Source organism: Amblyomma mixtum, chromosome 9, assembly GCF_055824585.1.
Source record: "Amblyomma mixtum isolate Tamu chromosome 9, ASM5582458v1, whole genome shotgun sequence".
NCBI classification, from domain to species: Eukaryota; Metazoa; Arthropoda; class Arachnida; order Ixodida; family Ixodidae; genus Amblyomma; species Amblyomma mixtum.
In genome coordinates, this window is record NC_143020.1 from 52,286,536 (window position 1) to 52,309,933 (window position 23,398).

General features: G+C 50.1%; 1 protein-coding gene across 1 annotated transcript in view; it reads left to right on the forward strand.

Moving 5' to 3' along the window:
- The first annotated feature begins 318 nt into the window (after nt 1–318).
- LOC149328991 (G1/S-specific cyclin-D2-like) overlaps nt 319–23,398 on the forward strand; it is a 64,553-nt gene continuing 41,473 nt past the window's right edge. The window contains exons 1-3 of the mRNA XM_089560034.1: nt 319–894; nt 6,826–7,041; nt 20,505–20,661. Coding sequence (XP_089416160.1) covers nt 685–894; nt 6,826–7,041; nt 20,505–20,661 — 583 coding nt within the window. The 5' untranslated portion in view covers nt 319–684. The remainder of the gene's footprint in view (nt 895–6,825; nt 7,042–20,504; nt 20,662–23,398) is intronic.

The window sequence follows — 23,398 nt, forward strand, 5'->3', positions numbered from 1 at the left end:
CAGCAGAGAGTATATAGGCTGGATATACGTCCGGGTATTCGCACTCTCGCGCTGTCTTGCTGCCTACCAGGTCAAAATTCATAAGCGCTGAAACAATGACCCGCGAACTAGTCTAAAAGCCGTCAGCTATACGAGTACAAATCTAGCGCTTTTCAAAGCTCTCACTCACGTAAAGTTCGGCGACGAAGGGGCTCGCACTCGTGTTAAAACCGCGAAACGTCAAAATGGCGAGACATTCTCCCTGCTCGCTGTTTCACTGTCTCCGTTTCTCGTGCGGCCATTTCTTGTCCATTTTACTCTTTTTTTATTTTACTTAACTTAACGCTCCGCTACCGCCGTCTGCCCGGTTTAACGGCGTCTCCTCTCCGAGCATCCGACCAACGGGGGAGCGCTGAGAGAGAGGGCGACGGCAGCGCCGCCGCTAAAAGTTGGCTGCCGCGCGGAGAAACTCTGCGCTCTCTCGCAGACGACTCCCGCGAGCTGTCGTCTGCGGTCGTTGCCGTAGTCGCTCTCGTTTTGTCGTCGTCCGGCGTGTCTTCGCGGCCCTGGTGGTGTGTTCAAATCCCACCCTATTAATCCACCCGGTGTTTGTCTTGTGCCGCATACCGGATTACCGCCACCCTGGCTCCCACGACGATTAACGACTGCCAGCAGACGAGCGCCGAAGAAGCGGCGATAGTCGGAATGGAACTGATGTGTATGGAGGCGCCTCCGCAGTTCGGGCCTGTGGTACCCCGAGCTGCTTTCGACTCTGCCATTGTGGGAACGGACTCAGTAATGGCGAAGCTTTTGGCGCTTCAGGCGCGCTACACGGTAACCTGCGACTACTGCAAGCGGGTCCAGACCGAGGTGCTTTCGTCCATGAGGAAGACGGTCGCCATGTGGATGTCAGAGGTGAGTTGTGTGTTTGTTTCAAGGAGCGTCGCGCTTTGCAGACGAACGGACAAGTGCGGGTAGTTGAAGTCGTACCGCTCCTTCACCTACTAAAGAAGTACGAAAAGGCGCATTCGAACGTTTTCGGCTCGCCCTATAACTCCAGCCGTTTCGTCACCTGGCATGACAAAACGGAATTTTGAGCTTAATTAGGAACTTAGTTCATTGGCGTGCAAGTCACAGTGGATGTTAGAGACATTTTACGAATTGCGCTGGCCCTACTCTTGTGCAAATTTTGCACGACGAGGTATGAAACCTGGAAGACGAATAATTGTTAACCGAGTCTTAGCCAATGTTTTTTTCCGACAATGTTACTAACGTCGGGTTTCTCTCTCAGCCTTTTTTGATTGACCCAGAGCGCTTATTTGTCAAAGAGAGCCCGAAAAGTGTTATTTGTTTTATGTAGTGGGTTGTCGAACCGACATGCACTTGAGCAGCCCTGGAGTTTCTCTAATTGCTCAACGGTTTGGACTGGTTTGATATCGCATGGCAGTGTCCTAAGCCCTCTTTAGGTTGCAGCTATATGGTCGGTTTAGCGTTTTTGAATGGAAACCCATCGGAGTAATATGGAGGCTTGCTAGGCGCGACCCGTGGGTGATAAAAGGCGCATCGATATTCAAGTCAGCCCTCGTGCTCGAGTTTATGAATGTCAAAATGACCGTTTCACATCGTATCTTCTGCTCCGCGGCAGGTTTCTCGTCAGAACATTGTTCTGCTTTTTTGTTTTTTGTTGTTTCTCTAGTCTCGGCGCCTGTAGCATTGCAGCCGTGCGGATTGTCTTCACCGTTAGCGGCTGGGCGAGGGGAAGTTCGTTTGTTGAGAAGACTGTTGGTTTTCAAGAGGCGACGTTTTGGCGACACCGTCACAGGAGGCCGTTCCACTATTTAGTGGCATCGAACCTCTTCATTGCGTCACGACTAAGCTTTGAGTTGCCCATTATCATAACTTATGTATGCAAAGACGACATCCGGCTTACTACAGTTGACAATTCTCTATCGCGGTTTCTGTGTCAACAGCTTGACAAGCATGTCGCGTGGGAACGCGCTGTTAGCGCTCGTTAAGATGCTAATAAGCTTCGTCGCACTGGAAATGCTCTGTGTCTCTTTTTTCGTGAATATGTTGGACGGTTTAAAAAACTTATTTGACCTTAAGTCTGCAGGCGTCAGTGAATGCAGTCGAGGCTAAGCTTCCGGTAAGTTGGTGCATGGTGCTTGACGTGTAGAACTGATACTTGCGCTTTAAGGGGCGCCGTATTTTGACCACGTGGGGTTCTTTTACGTGTGCTGTCGTTATGAAGTCGAACCCGCAACCTTCGGTTCCCCAGTTCGACCGCACAGTCACCCCGACGGGACCTCCTTGAGGCCTGCTTAGTGTGGACCGATGCACGAAAACTGAAAGCACGACTACAAGACATGCTTTCTAATTCTTGCATCCGGGTTAGAGTACGAGTCAACAGTTTATAGAGTTGCAGCTTTAACTGTTATAGATCTCTTTTTTTCGAATACGTCCTTCACGAAATTTTTCTAAGCCTATACGGGCATGAATTTATTAAATGACTCTTGAAGGTTTTGTTAACTTATTCGTTTCAAAGCTCCCCTTTCGAAAACGCCAGAGCGGAGTGTACCGCGTGTTGGCTTAGTATCACAATGCGATATTCTGGTATGCACAGGAATCTCAAGGGGAAAGGGGGGGGGGGGGGTCGCACCATCTACCTGTTTAAAATAGGGTCGTACCCGTGACCTTCATTGTGATGGGCAGTTGCAGAAAGCCGTAGGTGCTGAGACCGCACCGCGAATTTGGGCTTACTGTCGAGGACGACAGGCATTACAATTGATTCGGCTGCGATATCTCTGGGATTGCATTCGATTTTCAATACGTTCACTCGTTTGCTCTCCAATTCGAAGCGACATCTATTCAAGCCATTACTCCGGGGAAATGGTAATACCGAGCGAAGTCGGGTGCGGGTAAGCAATCTCATTAGACGTTGACCTTGGGACGGTTCGCGGAGATAAGCTATCTGCAGCTCGTGCATTAGCCATAGTTATTGATTTTACTAGCGGCGAAACTTCCCATATAGTTAATCCGGGCATCTGATTGGGCCAAAATTTGGAGGGTAGACGATTGGCGCGACGCCCGTGGTCATTAAAGTAAACTGCGTTGGAATTCTGAACTCAGATATTGTTGATAAACTCACTAGCGCGTGGGAACAAACTAAGTCAAACAGATGGAGCAAAAAATATATTCTTTACATATAAGTCCTAGATATGAACTAAGAGTTAAAACAAGCAAAAATTATCTCAGCTCTGCGGAAGATAATGCCGTCAAACAGCGATAGGTTTTATTGGCCGCTTCTAGATGGCGCACTAATCTGTGAAGATCCGCAAAGTCACCATTGGAACTGGTCACATTTTGAAGCTGAGTTGGCGAGCTGGTATGATCAAAGAGCTCTTCCCAAAGGTTTTCGTCCGCGCCATGTTTCGTGGTCGTTGGTTCGTATGTAACTTTAAATGTCGCGCCTTTTAAAGACACACAAAAGATCATGAAATAGCATGCGCTTTTAACATTTTTTTTTTCGCCAATTAGCTCTCGCATCTGTTCTCATTGTCTGTCTGTCAGGAAATGAACTGTTATCGGAAGACCGCTTTTCCAAGTTGGTGTCGCGTTTGAAAGGAAATTTCAAGAGTCGTCACACGGAAAGAATGTTACTGTAAAGGTTATTAAAAACCACTCCGGCAAACTATATAGAGAAGCGTCATCCGTCCTTTTCCTTTCTTTTTTTTTTAATGACGCGCTACTTTCATAGCGCGACTTGTGACATCTTGTGGCATTTTTCTTTTCCCGCACGGATAGATAGTGCAAGGCCGCTTCATGACGCCATCGCTACGCGTGTCAGTCGTTGCCATTTCACCGGGTTCCTTTTTTATTGTTGTTATTGCAACTTTCGCTGCCAACGAAAGAAAGTCGTCGCGAAATTCCTCCCGTGAAAGCCGCTCCGTCTGTTTGTGACCTTATTATTTTTGCTTTAGAAATCAATCTCACGGTCGCTGTTGCTGGCGCGACTGCTGCCGCGAACCGCTGCACACCGATTCTCAGTGGCCGTCTCCGCTCAGTAACAAGTTATCACTTTGTCGAAAAGGTGCTTGTGACGCGCGCGTCAGCCGTTGCTTTTCTTGCTGTAGTTTTTGGTGGGTGTCTTTGTTAGTTTCGGTGAAATGGTTAGGCCTAGTTGGAATGCTCTTAATTGTCCTGAGGCCTAGTTGGAACGCGCTTAATTGTCCTGAACTTTCGCTGTTCGGCCGAGGTGAATATACCATGGCTTAACGACAGCGGGGGCGAAAGTTGACGTGCGTGTTATAAATGAGAATTCACGGTATGTGTCGCCCGCTACATCAAAAACCGGTCGTCCACGTTATCCAGGAGTTGTCGGGGGCTCGGTATAGCTTAGTGTGTGGATTCATTTGTGGGCGTTAAAAGTATGTGACGTCCTCCTGCGAAGTTCGATGGAACAAGTGTCAGTGTAGCTCGCTGTATATTGGTGAATATCCGACATCATGCCCGAAAATTCTGGACAAAAGCTTTTTTTTGAAAGGGAAACCGTTTGTCAACGCTATTTTTTTCACATAACATAACAATCAGTATATTCTCAGACTACCCGACGCCAGTCTTGCATTTTTTTTTCCATTTACGATTTTTCCATCGCCATTGGTTGTCTATGGCAGACTTAACTGTTCGATGCGATCGGTGGAAGTACTTTAAAAGCAAGGTTTTGCTACATATTACAAGAATGGGCCATCACCTTCAGTATTTCCATACGAATCTCTTACAATTTTCTTTTTTTTTTAATTTTTTCCGAGAATGTCGGACATGTGTTGGCATATACTGCTCGCTTTGTGAAGCGCGTGAAAAATTCCAAATTCATACGCGTTCTTCTTAAAGGAATTCGTATGAAACGCAGGACTTCTGTGCCCTGTTAGGAACTTCCGTTTTAGCATTCCGGGCTTTTTTTTTTGTTTCACTGTTCTTTAGCCTTATTAAAAAGCAAGGATATTTAAGGACCTGCATGACAAACATTAAGAAATCAAGAAAGAAATTCTTCAGCCGGTCGTTCACCGAAAAATGCATCCTTTATCACGGCAAGGGTGACCTTTTTGTGTCGCTAACGTAGCGCCGTGGGTGAGTTTTAATTCATGAGCGTTCGGGGCACTTTTTGGTTTTATTTGTTTTTTTTTATGTACTAGAACGCCGACGGCATTTCGCTGAAGCCAGACGAGGTCGGCACCGATGGGCAGTTTGTTTCTGACTGTTTTCTGCATCTTGGGGCTGGAACTTAGTACTGAAGGTTATAGTGCGTTCCCTGTAGAAATGTCGACTTAGCTTATCTCGAGCTTATGAAGTCTGCCTAATCCGAAGCGCCAATCCGATCCGGTTCGCTCGATACGGCAGATAGATTTAATTAAACGCTGTCGTTGAAACCCACCACTGACCGCCACCTCTGGGCAGAATATCGCTCTCATTCCGGGGTTGGATCGGTATTTATCCGCATATTAGTTCTTTTTTCCTTCACCAGGTTCCGCGTGTAGCTTCCTGAATTAGTATCTCTGGCAAGAACATCAGGCTGCAATGGCGTCTTTGTCCCTCCCCTTGAAACTATAGCAGCACAGTGGAGGAGCTGGCGTAAAGCGAAGCGCAAACCGAAAGAGTTCTGTCGTTGGGTGGGTTTGTTAGGGTCTTGAAACTGTACCGGGGAAGATTTGCTCGCGGCAGAAATGATTAAGAGGAGGTTAGAGGATCGGTGAATGATCTTGAGAAAGATTATGCGAGGTGCCGGTAAATAACTCGTAATCTTTGGGCAAGTGAAGCTGTGGGAACCTGACAAGTATCCTTATTTCTACATGTGTGTATCTGTCTGTCAGTGCACGATAAAAAACCGCAGGTGGTCGAAATTTCCGGAGCCCTTCACTACGGCGTCCCTCATAGCCCGAGTCGCCTTGGGACGTTAAACCCCAATAAACCAAACCAAAGCTATCTTCCTGTTTGCCTTAACCTCTTATCTGAGGCTTTGCCTGCATCTCTCTTTTCTCAAAAGCTGCTAGAGTCTAAAAATGAAACGGATCATCACAAAAGGCATTAGCTGTCACCATGCCCATGATTCAAACAGAAATATGCCGTACAGCATACACCGTCCAAGATGATGATGATGGTGTTGTCCTAAGGCTTAATGGCACATACCCACGGCGGAGGATTGGCAAGGGTATGTCCCATCTTAAGCCTGAGGACATTATCATCAGCCTGACTACGCCCACTGCAGGGCAAAGGCCTCTCCCATGTCTCTCCAATCAACCCCGTCCTTCGCCGGTTGCGGCCGTCGTATCCCCGCAAATTTCTTAATCCCATCCGCCCACCTAACTTTCTGCCGTCCCCTGCTACGTTTGCTTTCTCTTGGAATCCACTCCGTTACACTCAAGGACCAGCGGTTATCTTGCCTTCGCACTGCATGCCCTGCCCAAGCCCATCCCTTCCTCTTGATTTCGACTTGGATGTCATCAACCCGCGTTTGTTCCCTCACCCACTCCGCCCGCTTCCGGTCTCTTAACGTTACACCTATCATTATTCTTTCCATAGCTCGCTGCGTTGTCCTTAACTTAAGCTGAACCCTCTTTCGTCATCATCATCATTCTCCACATTTACCCCCCCCCCCTCTTCTTTCTTTACACCTTACGCTCTAAACAAAAGGAAGTAAAAAGAGTGTAATCCCTTTTATTATTATTATTATTATTTATTATTTTATTTTTAGTAAGCTGCCCTATTGGGCAGCTTACTCCCATATAATCGTATTCTTGTCTTGACTGTAGAGACACCTCCTTCACGAAATGTATTCTCTGTCGTCCCCAGGTGTGCGAAGACCAGGGCTGCGAGGACTGCGTCTTCCCCACTGCCATGAACCTGCTGGACCGGTACCTGTCCCTGGCGGCGGTCCGCAAGACGCAGCTGCAGCTGCTGGGTTGCGTCTGCCTCCTGCTGGCCTCCAAGATGCGCCAGACGAGGGCGCTGTCCGTCGACGCCCTGGTCTACTTCACCGACGACTCGGTCACCCACCAGGAGATACAGGTGCGTCCCCCTTCCTCCTCTTGTCTTCTCTGGTTGTGTCTCTCTCTCCACTGGGCGCGACTTTACGATGGGCGGCATAGGTTCCCTGAGGGCAGACCTGGTTACAGGGTGTTGCGTTGCGTCTGCCCCGATAGCGGGCTCAACGGGTAGCGAAGAGCCGAGTCTGAAGTCGGGCTGCAGGCACTCGGACATCACGGTGGACGCCGAAGCAGAGGTCTCCTAAGCAGCACGAGTAATCGGCTTAATATTGGTAATTTGTTGGCCAAACTAGTCCTACAAAGGGTCAATATTGGTAATGCATTGGCAAAAGGGCCAATATTGGTAATGTATTGACAAAACTAGTCCTACAAAGGGCCAATATTGCTAATGTATTGGCAAAAGGGGCTAATATTGGTAATGTATTGGCAACACTACTCCTACAAAGGGCCAATATTGCTAATGTATTGGCTATACTAGTCCTACGAAGGGCCAATATTGCTAATGTATTGGCAAAACTAGTCCTACAAAGGACCAATATTGGGCCGATTGCCTGTTCTTTGGGGGAGAAATTCTGGAGGCCCGTGTACTGTGCAATGTCAGTGCACGTTAAAGAACCCCAGGTGGTCGAAATTTCCGGAGACCTCCACTACGGCGTCTCTCATAGCCTTAGTCGCTTTGGGACGTTAAACCCCATAAACCAAACCAACCAAACTTAACAGAGATATTAACATGATGATCAAATATATTTCGGTACTGAAAATAATTATGAGCACTGCGACTCTTTTTATAGTTGGTCTCCTGGCCCCAGGTCCCTAGTTGGGGAATTTAGTTCACTTAAGTCCAATCACTGTTGTCTGGGTGACGTGCCCAGTCTTCGGGAAACCGCCTACCAAGACGTCTCCGACGCACTCTTGCCACTTCCGGCAAAATGCTGTCCAGGCTGTTCCTGTCTGTCTGAAAAACTTTATTATTGTTGCACAATAGGGAGGGAGTTTGAGGTATCCCAGAAAGGGCCACCTCTCACAACCACTAGGTGCGCTCCTCTGTTCCTGCAGCAGTGTTGACGAGCCCGCTAGGAGACCCGAGTGGTGGTGAAGGTCAGACACGGGCACTGCGCAGCTCTCCGTGGGAACGGAATGCCGAAGCTGCGTTCGCGCAGAGGGTTCCGCGCACGGGAAGACGAGAAGTCTCTTCAGAACCGCGGGTGTACAGGCGCCGTCGCTGGCTGTAAACAGCCGCTGCCGCGTCCGCATCACACAGAGCACCGCCGCCGACGCGCGATACCTAGCCGCTGTGGCCCGAGTGGATGGCCGCGATGAGCTTTCCCAGGCAGCGGACGGCCATCTCAACGCCGCTGTCTCGATGCACAGAGGAATTTGAAACGTAAGAGCGTCTCCGAACCCGTGGGAGCAGGCGGGATGAATTTTGCCAGACGAGCGGATGTTCATTTGAAAAGCATTGTGTCGAAGCTTAGAGTATTTCGAAACGTAATGAGGGGCAGAACAATAAATTTTAAGGGCCCAATTTTTTTTTCGCACAATGGAAAGCTTGCTCTGAGGTGCTGTATTCCCCAACGGTTTTGTTGGAAACGCTGTAGAAAAATTTTAAGGCGAAAAGCCTTTAATGGCTCATACTGTCGTCCTTTAACAAAGCGCGTCAAACACGTTTAACTTCGGAACTAAAAAGGACAGAAGAAAACCAATGGTTGCTTCAGATAGAGGAGGAAAAAATGAACCTAGAAGCCAAGTTTGATGACTGTAGATATATTAGTTAATTAATTATATGCAAAAATGTCGAAATAGCGCGCACGTCGATATGGTCACGGAAACGGTGTGACGTCACATCCACCGGAAGTCGTCTCTCGACACTTTACTTGCCAGTCTCCTCGCAATTTTTACCGAGAATTTTTAAATCAGTGCGTGCGCACGTTTTTCATTTATCCCGATGCTGCAAGGCGCGAAGAGCGAGCGCGAGAGCGTTTCCGCGTCGACGAAAGTGCTAGGCGTTTCTTCTTTAACACACCGTACGGGGTAACAATCTACATATTGTGATTCAACTAGATGATTAGAATAGTGCGCAAAGGCTTTCTGCAAAAGCCCGAAAGCATTCCTCGGGCAACAATCTATAGAGCGTGTACTTTCATCGGCTCCAGTTGCCTCTGAACCTGCGGTGGTCCCCCGGGTTCAATATCCTCGAAAAGTACCCGAACTCTTGAGCCTCCAAATTTGTTTCCTCGCTTTTGATCTGCGTCCTATCTGGTAATCAGAGCCGCTTTGTACCTTAACGCAGCATCCGGACACGACTACCAACCCTTTTCCCCTACCTCCCGGAGCGGGCTTTCCGCTGTTCTCCGTGGGGTTCGACGATTCCAATAGCGGTCCCTACCGCGAATGACCTTTGACCCCGGTCAGCGGGGATGCTAAGGTCAGCGGGCGAAGAAGCGGCGGTGCGCGCGGAGGAGGGGTTCGAATAGCGGTCGCGTGCGCGAGCCTGACTCCAGAGAGGGCGTTCGGTCAAGCGAGAGAAAGCGACGGCGGGGAAACCCTTATTCCGAGCCTATGCTCCGAATCGGAGGTGGAGGGACCGTGTCCGCCCGCTGGGAAGTGAAATCGGAGAGAGTGTCAAGACTGAATGGCGACAAGAAAGCAAGACAGCATAGGCCCTCTAGTAGCAGGAGGCGGAGAGAGTTCGTGACGCTGCCCAGCAGGGTGCAGAGGTCAATGGAAGAGACAGCGAGGGGGTTGGGGGGGTGAAGGGACGGCGCGTCAGACCAAAAAGCCAGACGCAGACTGGACCTCGCCTTTTATTCTTCCGTCCAGGATGAACGAGGGGCACATTCTGACACTTTCGCTCCTCCGTTAGAAGGGTTGCCCCTTGTTTATTTATTTTTTCTTTTAAATGCTCGTTTTGTTGTGTGGAGTATGGTGGACCGTCTGGAAGTCCCGCTACGGTGGCCGACCTGTGTGTGAATGGGAGGGACGGTGCGGTGTTGAGGGCTTGTTGACGTCAGGAGGGTCTGCTCCCCCCCCTCACCGCCCGGTCTGGACAGTTCTCTGTCTGTCTGGGCGTTGTTATGGCTGCCGCTTGCTGCAGACACGTCTGGAGCTTTTGTCCCTCGCCGCGTTTTTGCTTTTCGTCTGCTCGCCCAGCGCCCGTCTGCTACCTTTTTCTGACCTTGTACGTTCCGTCTGGAGTACCGTTTCGGTGCTTGTTCTCGTCTGCGGACCGTTCTGCGTTTGTACTTATTCTGCGCTGTACATTCTGTGTTTGTAATTTTATGTTCGCTACTTTTGTCGTGTTAGTGGTCGTGTTCTGCTAGAATATTCTGTGACTTTTTTTTTTGTCTGTAAACATTTTTACTTGTGCGCTGTTTTCGTCTGCTCGGCATCGTCTGCGTTTATTCTCCTCATTTATTATCTCCTCAGCTCTCAGAACTATTCACTGACTCCGAGGTCAATGCCCTTTCGTCAGCTAACCGCCGCCGCCCGCAATTGCGAGAAATTTCACCACATTAGCCGTCGTTTCCCTATCATGCAGGAGGAATTGCTTTCCCGCCCACGTATCCGCTCCGTAACATGTCCAGCCAGCGATTTTCGAGCGATACATTCTTTCTTTTTTTTGGATTTCTGTCCTACGGCCATTCTGACAAATGACCCCCTCTTCCGCCCTAACGTCTTATCACCGATCGCCACCGTTAGGCTTAGCGCAGATCGCTATCGAGCCAACATCCGGCGTTTCTTTTCTTTTTTCTTCTTTTTCTAAGTGAATCCGCTAAAACGGGATTCACCGCTAACAGGCCGAAAATACGACACGGAAAGGCACATTCGTGACTACGGTTCCTCGCGCGCAGCGCACCATTAGCACGACCGATTATTCAAATCACCTGCTCGAGTGGGCCAGGTTGGGATGCGTGGCCTCAGAGAACCTTGTTTCATCCCTGCGGCTCGCTTCTTGTAGTGTCTTCTTTTTTTCTTTTTGGTCTTCTAAGTGTTGGACTTCATGACACGCGCATGCGTTGTTCGCTCAGTTCCGTAATTGTCCCGTTAGAGGGCGTCTGGTCACGTGGCCAGGATCCCTTTAGCCGAAGTCTCCTGCACGACATGTTTTTCGCCGCGGGCACATCTGTCTTCAATGGTCCGGGGTGTGGAGCAGACGTTTCCCGTCGGAGGATGGGATGAGTTCTCAGATAAGGTAGAGGGGCTGGAAGATGCTAGACCGCGGTACTCCCGGAATGGTAGCCTGGAGGGAACCTTCAGAGGCATCTACTCTCGTAACCTGTTCAGAAAACAGAAAAAAAAACGGTACGAATGTTAAGGCGGGAGCGTTTCTGGGACATCCTCGGTTCATTGAACCACAAGCTCGGTGGGTCTTGTAGTCCGCGCACCATGGCTTCTTGGCCCCTGTTTTATTCGGTTTGATTTACGGGGCTTAACGACAGCGGACACGTTAATGCGGGCAAGTTAATGCGAGCTCATTCATGGGATGAAATCCCAGCTTGAATGGTACACGAGCGTTCCCTCTTATACGGGACTTGACTGTACCGTACTCTTCACTGTCCGCTTCCCTTCTTCGAACGTCAAGAAGCTGCGCTCTGTCAACATGCTTTTGATCGACTACCGCCAGTGGTCATCGGAAAGTGAATACAAGATCGCTTATAGGAAAGAATCTGATGGACTCGTACAGAGATGTTCCCTTTTAAACTGTACACGACTGTACCGTACACTGAAAGCCATAAAGAGGTATGAATAGCACAGTGGTTATTCCTTTGGGTCTTTCGGGTCTACCACAACCATCAGGCCCTTATAAGACCAACCATTACACCATCTGAGGTTAGTCCCATAGATGTCGCCGGCAACAGTTAGTCCCTAAGCACTTGATATAGCAGCAAACGCTGCATGTAATCCCGTTTTGTCCGCCCCCGGATATAGCAATACAGCAGCGCTTTAGTAAACACTGCTCTCCCTATTGATCATCGGACCAGGAAACTCCGTATCCGTCTGCGGCAGCCCGCGCGCCGTGCAAGGTCATTACCTGCAATGTCAAGATCCCCGCCCGAAGCTCGCGGCACAGACTGTGTTTTCCTGCCCAACGCAGCCTACCAGCTGCCGCGGAGCCGTGCCATGACGACGACTGGCGCCACAGCGACGACTTCATGGGTGCGAGCTAGACAGACCGTAGCGCACAATGGCCTCCCCTCTCGGCCTCTAGTCCCCAGCGCCGAATGTGTCTCTCCCGCCATTTGTCTTTGAGTTTTCTTTTTTCCTTTCCCGCCACAGTGGCCGTAGAGACCTTATAAGTTCGCGCTAGGTGATGCTGTGTGGCGAACGCACAATGCCGCATTGTGCCTTACCCTCGTTGATGGAAGATCTGCTTATTTCCTCTTGTGTGTCCAGCTCTTGCTTTCTCTCTCTCTCTCTCTGGAAGTACCAGGCGCGAGCAGTTGTTGCCTCCTATCCGCTCCGGAGTGTGGATTACGCGGAGGCTACGGCTTCGACTACGGCTGGCATCTCTTCCTCACCTCCTCCTCCCCCGCCGAGCTTCCGGAGAGTCACGTGACTTTTAACAGCAAAGCAGGACCGCGCAGTGCAAGGGAAGGTGTCTGCCGTGACAGCTGACAGTCCGCGCAGGAGTTGACGTCCTCAGTCCTGGTCTGTCTCTCTGCCCCTGTGGCGTTGAGAAAGGCTGTCCTCTGGAGGACTGTGCGGAATCCTCCAACCGTGACGAGATTGAGCCGCCCAGTGGGGAAACGAATGCGGCCGATGAATCAGCGCCGCGCAATGCGCTGTCCTGGAGTTGGTTCCAGAAGGTGTGCGATGCTGTTGTTCCTGTTGGAAACTGCGCGCGCTTTTTTTTTTGTTTTTCGTACATTCTGGGCTCTCTCCTCTTTATCTTCGAGCGAGTTTCTTCCTTGTTTGCGGCTGGCAAATGCTGCCTCGTCAACCTGAGCTGCAGCTGGGTGTGGTTGGTACTTGGCGACGAGGATGTCTCCGCACATGCGCCGTTGTCACTGCTGCTCGAGGCAGTGTCAGTCGAAACGTCTGAGTTAAGTGGGCTTTGACATCCCCTTTGTTAGGTCGTCTTTCTATTTTCTTTCTTTTTTTAAGAAAAGGGCGGAAGACACAGTGTCGCCGATGGTTGACTTTTCTGGAAGCTTTCATTTCGCCCAGCTGAGGACTCTTGGAATATCCTTGTCAGTCAGTCCTCTGGAAAGCAAGAGCTGCTCTTCAAACGTGTCGCGTGTTGACTGCGTTGGCTGTTTTTTTTGTTTTGTTCTCTGTAAGGCGTCCCTCTGTCGCTGTGCAATGTCAAGCGCATTTCACTGAGGAGTGACGTGGTTCTGCAGCTGGCAGCGAGCCGCCTTCGTTTCAGTCGGCTTCTGGGGACGTAGCATCCGGGCACCGGATGATCTGAGTCGACTTTACCTGCCCTCGGAAGAGGCGTTCTTGGTGACAAAGTATTCTTCTCGTCGGGAATGTGTGTTCAGGACAGAGCCTAGACTGGCTTCACAGCCTAATTCCTTTTCTGATCCTTTGATCTCCTTATCACGTCAACTTCCTGCCGAAACCCGTACATCGAAATCCCTACCGAAAGCTGTTCAGTGACGTCTCCCCCGGCAGAGCATTTACGAAGTACGTCAACAAAAACCTAAAAGCAGGCAGTAGGTACGCCAGCGCCGATGCATGGCACTGGGGGAGATCTTCTTAAACAAAGTCATTGCAAACGGAGAGTACTGCCCGCGCGTACTTCACAAGTGGTCTCTTGCCAGGCGCGAAACACTTGTGTTCAGCAGATGCATCCACTGCCAGGAATACTGGAGAGTGGATCTGTAACACCTTATATCGGCTTGCCCATCTTTCTCGCGAGGGACGCACGAAATTCAGGACACACCACATGACGAAATTACCTCCTTAGCACAGCTGATACGATCTAGCACCGTCGCACAACAGGCCATCGCTGCGTACGGGGGTGAATGTGGCCTGCTTCGAGTAGTGTAAGATAGGTCGACTGACTTACAACGCGTAGTGTGAAGGCTGTGAAAACAACCGATTGAATGTCCACTCCCATCCCTCCTAATTACCGAGCAGCGGCCTAGTGTCATCCCTCCCTTGCAATAAAGGCTTCATTCATTCATTCATTCATTCATTCATTCATTCATTCATTTCAGAGCGACAACTGTAGGGCATGTTTTTCAGTTTTGCGGTGCTGACGTAGCACCGCGCCACGTTGATTGGTTACCATGGAGTGACGTCATTCCTGACGTTACTGCATGCTCTCCAATCAGCGTGGCGCAATATGCGCTGCGCCGTGCTGATTGGTCCGGGCGCAGTAACGTCACGTACGTGACAGCACAGCGCCATGAAGTGCATTCTTTCGAGAAGACAATAATGAATCAATAATATGCAGCTTACCAGCACAAAAAGCTCTCGCTGAATCTCGCGCTACTCTGTGGTAGCCTTTCTGTAAGCCTCTATTTTTTAAGAGGTTCCTCAGCTCCCTGTCAGTACCACTGTCTTTTGACTGCACTGCTTGCTTCTGATATTCCGTGGTGCTTCAGCAGCTGTGCCCAGCATTCTTGAATCTGCTTCTGATATTCCTTGGTGATTCACAGCTGTGCCCAGCATTCTTGAACCTGCTATTTCTTCTACTTGCTAGGTTTACTGTTGAGAACCGCTTTCTTGAGCTGTGCGCTATTCTGGGCGAGATATGACAGCGGCGAGGGAACGGCGAGCAACACCAACAGTCAGCTGTTGAGTTGCGGCGTGTCATGGAATTCACACCGCACAGAGCAGCAATAGACTACCTTGCTCAACGCCGTAGCAGGCTGCAAATGTCACCATCTCTTGTGGCCAGTGTCGTCAGTGCATTTGAAAACAGCAGTCGAGATTTGATAAACAAAAACAAAATGACACGTGAGGGTATGCGACTTGCTCACAGTATCAGGCACTGAGCAACAGTATTAAACGTTATCTATGCTTGTTTCTTGTGACTCCAAATGCAATTCGGCCAGCGGTGTACAGCGTTGGATACTGGCTGACAGAGGCTGACTGAGAACGTCGACTTTTTCGTCTAGCTGGCCTCTCTGGAACGTTCACTTTCTATTCTACACGTACTTGATGCGGGGCATAAACGAGGCGATAAATTCCTCTAGTGACATTAAGTTAGTGAGCTTAAGTTAAGGACAACGCAGAGAGCTATGGAAAGAAAAATGATAGGTGTAACGTTAAGAGATCTGAAGAGGGCGGAGTGGGTGAGGGAACAAACGCGGGTTAATGACATCCTAGTTGAAATCAAGAGGAAGAAATGGGCTTGGGCAGGGCATGTAATGCGAAGGCAAGATAACCGGTGGTCCTTAAGGGTAACGGAGTGGATTCCAAGAAAAGGCAAATGTAGCAGGGGCCGGCAGAAAGTCAGGTGGGCGGATGAGATTAAGAAATTTGCGGGAATACGGTGGCCACAACTGGCGAAGGGCAGGGTTAATTGGAGAGACATGGGAGAGGCCTTTGCCCTGCAGTGGGTGTAGTCAGGCTGATGATGATGATGATGCCGGGCATAAACGAGGCGATAAATTCCTCTTATGACATTTTTGGTTAATGGCGCTGGTTGCGAATAGCGTCTGCGAAACGAATCTCCTAATTAGGTCAGCGCCGCGACGATGTGATCTTTCGTGGCATTCGTGACGCATTTTTACATGTCCGGTATATGTGTGCTCCCTGTAGGCAGGGGGAGTGGGCTTTGCCGGTTTACCCCCCACTTGGGCAATCGCGTATGGGATCCGCTGACGTCCGACGTCCTGGGTAAACGTGTAATACCTTTTGCTCCTGCGGTGATATGCTCGGCGAAGTTCACTGCAAGCGTCAAGTCTTAGAATTGCAAAAGTGCGCCGCGCTCGGCAGCTGCCCGTCTCCGCGGTCATAGCCGTTCCCTTTCTCCCGTACCGTCAGCGCCATAGCCGTGCCATTTCTAACGAAATCGCCGCCTCTCACCATCTTCGGACTGCCGTCCTGTCGCGTACGGGGGGCTGAGTTGGCGTCACTTTGCCCAGTCGTGCGGGCCTCCATCAACGACGCGGCGCCTCACGTCGATTTCACGGAGTCGTTGACCCGCACGAGGCTCTAATGATGACGTGGTGTGGTTAGGTAACAGGAGAGAGATTCCATGTTGAATGCATGTTCGCCGGTTCCTTGCCCCGATGCAATCGAATGATGTGTTCTTTGTTTAGAGTGTTTTAAAATTTTTTTCAGCGACTGCTTGTTGGGTTTTAACAGTTTAATGGGTTTTAACGGTTTAAAAAGCTGTGTATAGGCAGCGCTATTGTTATGCGCTTCGTGTTCTCTGTTCAAATGCGGTTGTACTCGCGTGTCTAAAATGTCATAACTCGGCGAATATATCTCAGTCGGAAAACGCATACAGTTATAAGAATACCTTGCTTAGAAGCGAAAAAAAAATGCCTCTTCGTTGTAGCGAGTTTTTTCGGAACGAACAGTTCGCAATAGGCGGACATTGCGGATCGCTCCGACCGCGTTCGCAGTGGAATGGTCATTCAAACGGCCTGTCCTGAGAAAACATTTTTTGTTATTACAAAATGTAGAAAGGCTAACCTTTTGCATATATACTTCTCCTTGAGCCGCTTGAGGCTGATGATGATGATAATGTTGAGTCCTTTGTGCAGTGCTAGCAGCATGAGTTATCTTGGCCCGTTTCGCTACTTCTATTGTAAGCACAGGATAAGCGCACGTGTATACGGCATTGAGCCTTTCGCAGGTGTACACCTGTGCATACGGACGTTTTAACAAAAATGAGTGGGTGCGGGGAAGACTGTATGGACACCGGGAAATGCGGGAAAAAATAGTAGACCAGACACTAAAAAAAAGTTAGAATGCTGCAGCACGATGCCTCTTCGGGCATCAATACTCGTCTCTCTCGCTCAGAAGCGTCGAAGTGAAGACGATTTTGAGGAGAGCATTCTCAATGGGCGCGTAAACAAGACGCTTTCAATCCCGCGCGAGGCAAACGCAGTGGCAGCGGCGGCTTTTGTCTCCTGAACCGCATTCCGTCGAAGTCATCCGCGCGATATGATCGCCTTGTTTCTGCGCCGCTTACGACAGCGATTCGTGGCAGCAGCGACGTGTCGGCGGCGCCTGGGAGTCGCGCGCCTCCTCTCCACTTCGACGGAGGTCGCGCGCGATTTGCGGGGAAGCCGACCTTAACCTGGCTTTTCTTTGTCCGTCCGACATGCTTATTCTGTCTTGACATGCATAGAAAGGATAAGAATGTCACAAAACCGCTCGAAACATAGCACTAACTGTATGGTGTATGGTATGGTATGGTATGGTATGGTATGGTATGGTATGGTATGGTATGGTATGGTATGGTATGGTGGAAGCCAACCTTGACCCGGCTTTTCTTCGTCCATCATGCTTCCACGCCATAGTGGAAGACACCGAAAGAATAATTTCTAACGCCTGGAGTAGATCGCACGAAATACGAACGTCTTTCTCAATGTCACATGTATCGCAGTACGGCCGCTACGGCCAGGGACTCGATTCCAAGACATTGGGCTCATCTTGCGAATGCAAAAGCTGTGACGATTTGGGTTCTGAAATATTTCATTCGCCTTTAATTCATTTACTGGCTTACATAATCAAGTGTGCGTCCAGGTCTGACCGTTTATTGTGCATAGGAGTTAGGAATTGTGCACAACGTGTGCAGAAAACGTAATATAATAGCATATGGCATAGATCATTGCAGTCTTGAATCTACGAATAATCGTTACACAAGTTAGTTTTTTGAATCGCATTGTTTGGCGTTCCACCTATCGGCAGATTGGATCCGAAGAGACGTCCGAACTTCCTGTTGGAGCCATTTAATGTTTGAATCGGGGGTGAAAAAAAAAAACATAGTGAGCGAAAAAAAGTGAACGTTCCTTACCGCAGCCACGACAGACGGACCAGGCTCCCACGAATTTTCCGCTATTGTTTATTTGTGTACTTTAAGGGCATGGACCTCGACATTACATTTTTTTCTTCCTCTTTGAATAAGCTTTGTCGATGTTTGGCGATGGCTGTACAACATACGCATTTTTTATAACCCTTCTTATTTGCATATGTGTGCAAAACCCGTGTACATCTATTTATAAGAAAAAATATTGCCCGGGCAGAGGCTGTTTAAAGGCTCGTGCTACATCCCTCATAATGTGACATAGGAAGGGCGCACACACAACCTTACGAAGGGGGTGAGATTTTAAACAACAAAAAAAATGCGGCTGCTCTGTGAACATCCCGACCAAGTAACGAAGAGGGTAGGGAAAAGAAGTTGAGGAAAAAAAAAACAAAAAAACAACGAACACAAGCAACGTATATCACCACCTTGCGGGTTGCCCCTTGCACCTTGCCCGTCCTTCGACAGGTTGCGGCGTCGTTTGTGTCGGCAACCTCTCGATGCGTGCGCGACCTGATCAACCCGCATTTTCCCCCGCTCCTTTCACTCTTATTTGTGTTTCATTTTTCTCTTTATCCATCATTCACCTTCTTTCTTCTCTTCTTTCTTTCTACCGCCTCACCTCCACTCCTTTACCCGTAGCGTGCCATCTGTTCGCACCTCCTCACCCGCGTTTGCTGGCTCGGTTTGGTTTGGCTGTGTCTCCTAACACACACCCCTTCCCGTATCTTCAGAGCGCCCTCTGTCTAGCTGTGTATACTATTTAACCGCTTGTAGCAACGCCGACAGCGCCTCCCTGTTGTCATCGCAAGGCACGGGCGCACATGCCACAAAGATGCGAACGAAACACGCCGTGCTGTATTACGCGCTGTCTCCTCGTATGTGTGTGTTTGTGTCACATATCTATTGTACACGAATCTCCCGAGAATGGCGTCGCTTTGTGGGAGATTCTTGGAGTCGAGGCAGGAACGCTGGGCTGGATGTATGGAGGGAGGGGTCTCAGGTGAATCGAAGCAGGTACGCTGGGGATGCGTAGAGGCTGCAGGGAGGGGTCTCAGGTGAATCGGTCGCTGCTGAATGAGAGCTACGGCTTTCATCCGTACCCCCCCCCCCCCCCCCCTCCTCTTGCAAGGGTGTCCGTTGTTGCGTGCGTGGCTTCTTCTCCGCTGCGTTCGGTAATCGGAGTCCTTAGACATCGGCGTGGAGGATGGCGACGCTGAATCCTCCTCGACCCTTTAACCCCAAACCACGTGACACACGGGTCCCTTTAAATCGCGTCTCTACCTCCATGTCGCTGGATTCACCGACCTCGACTCCTCCTTTCGATATCTCGTTTTGTTTTTTTTTGTTGTTTTTCACTTCGTATCTATAACCCACGTCCTCTTGTATGTTGTATCGATCGCACTGCGACTGAGTATAACTGCGGGTTGGGGGCGATGCAAGGTGCACCTTTGTCGTGACAGGTGGGTCGGGGGTTCACGCAGTGGGAAAGCGTCGGATCTTAACCTGCCTACACCGTGCGCCGCTCACACCCCTTTCCCCCTCTTTATTTCGCGGGCCTTCTAGCTGTTCCCGGGTTGGAGCAAACGATGCGTGAAGGGAGGTTACGACCGCGTTGAAGGTCGCTAGGTGCCGCTATAGGTCCCGCATATTAATGGCGCCAGTCCTGCAGGGGCATGCTTTTGCCCGTGAGGGAAGGGGTCAAGATAGCGGGGTCGAAGACAGGCTCGACTCCAGATGCTCGAGCGAGGTATATACCGGGCGCCGGCAGCCCACATCCGTTCGGCCGTATGGCGGACCGGCGGGCGAACCCCTCCGCCGAATGTGACGGCGAGTAAATGACCCGAGATTAAAGGGAACAACGCGGGGGAATGGGCGGAATATGTGCCTCTGCGCTTTTTGAGGCCTTGGCAGGTTGGCAGGGAAAGCGGCGTGGCTTTGATCGCACCTCTGGTAATTCATTTACCGTCGCTGACGCGTTGTTTTTGTTTGTTGTCCAAAGGACGATGGCTGCGTGGTTCGTATACATTTGTATGTGTAACACGTTGGTTAGAAGGCCATAGCCTACTGATCTTAACGTGGGTATGGACTGCTGCTAGCTGTAGAGTCGGCAAAATCTAGGGTTAGCAGTGCAACTGGACCTTGAGGTCCGCTCAGAACTTGCAGTTTGTGGCGGAATCCATGCAGCTTCAGGGATACGTGCAACAGAAACCACTCAGAGGTACGGATGCAGGTCTCTTAAACGCAGTTCTTTGGCGCTTAGTTATCTTGGGCCATGAACGGGTCACGGAACTCCAGGAACAAGTGCTACTCAAGGGGAAAGTGTATCTCGTCATGTTAAGTGGCGGGGAATATGGTTTAGTTCCGAAATCTCCAGGAACTCGTCAGTTGCAAAAGGAATCCTTGATTTGTGAAGATCTTGGAAGTGCGTTAGCAGCGAGACGCCATTGCGTAATGTCTTAGCTATGGGTGCAGTTCTTCGTCCTCGAGGAGGGTCCGGTGCGCCCCGTTAACCCATATTCCTCTGTCTTGTCCCTGTTTCACAGGAGTGGGAGCTCCAGGTTCTGGACAAGCTCGGCTGGGATGTAGCCTCTGTGGTGGCCAACGACTTTGTCGACCATCTGGTGGCCATGCTGGGCCTCGCCGACGACGGCGACACCGTGCGGAGGCACGCGAACACCTTCATCTCCCTCTGTGCCACTGGTGAGTCCCCTCTTCTCTGACGCCTGCGATTGCTCATAGGTGTCATCACACTCCAAGCAAGAAAAGAAGTGCTGAACGGGCTGCAGAGGACAGTGGCTTGTGAACAGTGTTCTCCGCAGCCATTACTCGTTTTAATTGCAAATCAGCATCAGCGACCATTTGCCTTCCCAAGGACTAACGTTCGCTGTGTAAGGACTGTAGAGTTCTTAAACCGCTCCGTTTTTTTTTGTGTTTTTTTGGGGGGGAAGCGAAATGCGAGAAAAGCATGTGATCTGTGCGATGTCAGCGCAGGATAAAGAAGCCCAGGTGATTTAAATTAATCCAGAGCCCTCCATTACGGCGTTCCGCATAGGCGATGTGTCATTTTGGGGACGTAAACCACACACTCACATGTTCGTATATGTCCCATTGTATCCAATGATGGCTGTGATTTCATGGCATACCATCCTTTCTTGAACGACTTACGGCCGTAAAGATTTCTTTCGGGCCCTTTATCACGGGCGGCATATCATCCAGAACGTAGTCAAACTTAAGAGGGCGAGGGAACTTTCCTACGCACGTCTTGACATTTTACGTCGCCTTGATTGGCTACATTACCTAGCAGGAAACCTAGTGACCTGAGAACTTCGGATAGAGACGTTACTTCTAGTATAGTCAGCAGTATTGCGTTAAATTTCCAAGGGTTTGCAAGAACCGCCATGGGGGCGATATCGATCAGCGTCGTATCCTCAACCCAGTGGCAGATCTACAAGTGTACGGTAGCTTCGTTTTCTGGAATTTTCCTAACTGGTTCTTCCAGTGTGCACTTCTGTCGCGAGTGTTCCGTTTAGTGCCGTCGCGCACAGCCTGGGTTCCTCGTAATCCCCGTCAGCGTTTTGTGTGCTGGAAGAGCTTCAACGCCAAGACCTCTTAACCGCCTCTTAAGCCCGCCGCTATCACTTAAGAGTGGTCCCCTCAGGGTATTGATGGCCTCAGCAACTTTGCTATAGTTTGGTCGTTGTCTCGACCTGCTGCAACGCCGCACCTCGTTCCTTTGGCGGCCGTATTTCCTACGCAACTCTCCCTGCTTCTTCGAGGTTCTCTCCGCGGCGTTCAACTGGACAAGTGTGGCTGTATACTTGTACAGTACGGTCCATTGTTAAAGGGAACATGTGATCGCGTGCCTAACGCGCTTCACGAAGCGCTGCCGCCTAGATGCGGCGAAAATAGGCGGTATCAGGTGCATGCGCGGAATGATCAGTCGTCATGCTTACGGCGCATGCGTCTTGTGCCGGCAATTCCCACAAGGTATCGGCGGCAGCGCCCCCGCGAAGCGCGGAGGCCGCGCGATCGCATGTTCCCTTTAAGAGTGGACCGTACTGTACACCGCTCTCGTATCGGCGGCGGTATGTAGTGTAATCGGCGCGCCGAGTTCATTCAAGGAGCAGCGGTTTGACAGCATCGCACTACTCTGCAGTGTTTGCACCCCTCTCGCCTTCGCGACCGCTATCTCGCTATACACAAACGCGGCGCCTGGTAGTTTTTCTTCACTGGCCGCGACAGCGATAACGTCTCAGCGAACTCCGCGCCGAGGGACGGCATCGGTCGGTGTGATTTACTGCGCGTGATACCCTCGTCACTTGGACGAGGAAACTGGGACGCTCGCCTTAGCTGGGCCTGTGCACTCTAAACACGAATTATAGCCAGTATGGGAGTGAAAAAGGAGTAAAGTTGTCCTTTAGCGCGCTCCCTTTTAAGGCGAGAGCCTTTAATGGCTCCTACTGTAACGCTAAGAGATCGGAAGCGGGCGGAGTGGGTGAGAGAACAAACGGGCGTTAATGATATCCTAGTCGAAATCAAGAGGAACAAATGAGCCTGGACAGGGCATGTAATGCGAAGGGAAGGTAACCGCTGGTCCTTAAGGGTAACGGAGTGGATTCCAAGAGAAGGCAAGCGTAGCAGGGGGCGACAGAAAGTTGGGTGGGCGGATGAGCTTAAGTTTGTGGGGATACGGTGGCCGCAACTGGCGAAGGATAGGGTTAATTGGAGAGACGTGGGAGAGGCCTTTTCCCTGCAGTGGGCGTAGTAACGCTGATGATGACTGTTGTCCGTCCGTTAACAAAGCGTGTCACACGCGTTTAACTCGGGAACTAAGAAAGATAGAAGAACATTAATGGTTGCTTCAGATAGAGCAGGAAACAATGAACCTAGAAGCCAAGTTTGATGGCTGTAGAGTAATTAGATAATTAATTATAGGCAGAAATGCCGAAATTGCGTCGAAATTGCGCGGACGTCGATATTGCCACGGAAACGGTGTGACGTCACATCCTCCGGAACTCGTCACGGCATAGTGAAAATTGCCACAGCATGGTCTGGAAAACGTCGGATGTGTGTCAAATTAGATTGAAAAATGTGTATTTAAGCGTAATTAACACTTAAGGTCCCCGAAAGATGTATAATTTGGATATTGATACAGCCACGGGAACGGTGTGACGTCACATCCACCGGAAGTCGTCACGGCATAGAATCCTCGGCTTTCGCCTCTCAACACTTTAGTTGCCAAAGTGTCCACGCAATTTTAGGGGCAGGGTGCGCTGCCCAAGTCCCGGTGTAGATTTCGATCACTAAATATTACTGTTGAAATTGAAGCCATATTTCCACTGCAAAGCAGTAACTTGATGCGATTAGAGAAAGGAGGAGGGTTTTTAATGTGGCACCGCAGATATTGAGGTAGAAACCTCGGTTAAAATCTTCGTAA